The 1,767-nt window shown below is 45.6% G+C and overlaps 1 protein-coding gene across 1 annotated transcript; it reads left to right on the forward strand.

Annotated features, from left to right (window-relative positions):
• Nucleotides 1–3: 3 nt before the first annotated feature.
• LOC131214701 (chymotrypsin-2-like) lies at nucleotides 4–526 on the forward strand (the record flags this gene model as incomplete). Its single annotated transcript, XM_058209035.1, has 2 exons — nucleotides 4–222; nucleotides 288–526. Coding segments are annotated over 2 exons (366 nt in total), but the record flags the coding sequence as incomplete, so codon positions are not given.
• Between the last annotated feature and the right edge of the window lie 1,241 nt (nucleotides 527–1,767).

Raw genomic sequence — 1,767 nt, forward strand, 5'->3', positions numbered from 1 at the left:
CAGAGCATCGAGTACTCGGAGCACGAGGTGCCGGTCAATGCCACGGTCCGTTTGACCGGATGGGGTCGCACCAGCGCTGGAGGTCCTGTTCCGACCAAGCTGCAAACCATCAACCTGCGGACGCTCAGCAACGCTGACTGCAAAGTGCAAAGCGGTAACCCAGCCAATGTAGATGTCGGCCACGTGTGCACACTGACCAAGAGCGGCGAGGGAGCCTGCAATGTAAGTTGAAGGAGGCTTTAGCTTGGCTTCTTAACTAAAAATGGGCCCTTCTTTAACCCTCACAGGGAGACTCCGGTGGTCCACTGGTGTATGAAGGCAAAGTGGTTGGCGTGGTAAACTTTGGCGTTCCTTGCGCCCGTGGTTTCCCGGATGGCTTTGCGAGAGTGTCCTACTACCACGACTGGGTTCGCACAACCATGGCTAACAATTAGATGTTCCAGTCAACTAGGCAAAACTGATGAAACCGCACAACCACAAAATTGTTTGCAAACTGAAATTTCAATAAAAGTGAAGTAGAATTTTATATGACATGTATGACAAGATGCTGGACCAATTTGTAAACCTCCAGCTAGGCTCTGACCGGCGGGAACTGAGCTGGGTCTTCGGTTGGTTCAACCGACTGTTGTTCGGTTCTGTGATCATATTTTTCGTCGGCATCGCTGTTGATTGGTTTTCCTGGCAGCAACCTTACATGACTCTTTCGTCCCTGTGCTGCGTTCACATACCGATGCTGTTGACTGCGCTGGCGGTGTCTCAGTACTGGTTCGCCGTTACGTTCGTTCTTCAGAACTGTGGCAAAATTAATCGGCAACTGAGCGGCGACAAGCGGCTGGATGAGCTGGAAAGGCTGCGAATGCAGCACAAGGTACAGTGAATGCAACTACACGAGCTGATGCTGTACATCAACGGAGGATTTGGAAAAACTTTTGCTCAGTGCTTTTGTGGCCATCGTGATCGTTGTTAACGTGGAGCTGCTGGAACCAACCAATACTTCCGACGTGGAATGAATATTTTGTACATAGCGTTTGCGAATCGAGCTGCCTGAGATGGATTCTGAGCGAGGAGATCACGATATAAGAATAATAGATAATTGAGGTATATAAGGCTATTTATTAAAATAGACAATTTTTGTTTTTGATTATGCATTTTTCCCAGCAAATCCGTCACCAACGGCAACCGTATAAGGCTTGCGGAATTATTTCCTTGAACCTATCAATCATCAGCACGGTTGGGTTTTCATTGAATGGTCAATCCTTCACAGACCTCACCGGCGAACTTTTTTGTTTCCATTTCAGTTTTTCTTAGCGCTAAGCACGTGTTTAGTAATTTTGAAGCCACACAAAAACACGCAGTTCTTTTCTCTTGACCATAGTTCTTGGTGCGGAAAAGAGTAATTATTATTCTTAAAATCGTGATTATAAACTATCCACATTGTCCCTTCAAGCAAATCAACATTGAAAAATAAAGATACGAATCATCGATTTCAGTGCATCATAATAAAAACTGCCCTCGTTTGAACCTTTGCTCAAGTGCGATCACATAAGGCCGAAGATCAGACGAGTCGGAATTTCTATCGATAGACTTTAAGCATGTACTCGATCGTGTTTGCGTCGATTGTCTGCCGGATTCTACTCTACGATCTATGCTGAAGTACTTGGCGTACCTCCGGATTAGCCGGTTAGACAAAGCAGGAATTTCCTTTTGTATCACGAAGCATTAAATTCAAAGCATTTAAGTGCGTTTGTTATATGCACCGGAATAATT

The sequence above is a fragment of the Anopheles bellator genome, unplaced genomic scaffold (genome assembly GCF_943735745.2).
Source record: "Anopheles bellator unplaced genomic scaffold, idAnoBellAS_SP24_06.2 scaffold01967_ctg1, whole genome shotgun sequence".
Classification (NCBI taxonomy): Eukaryota; Metazoa; Arthropoda; class Insecta; order Diptera; family Culicidae; genus Anopheles; species Anopheles bellator.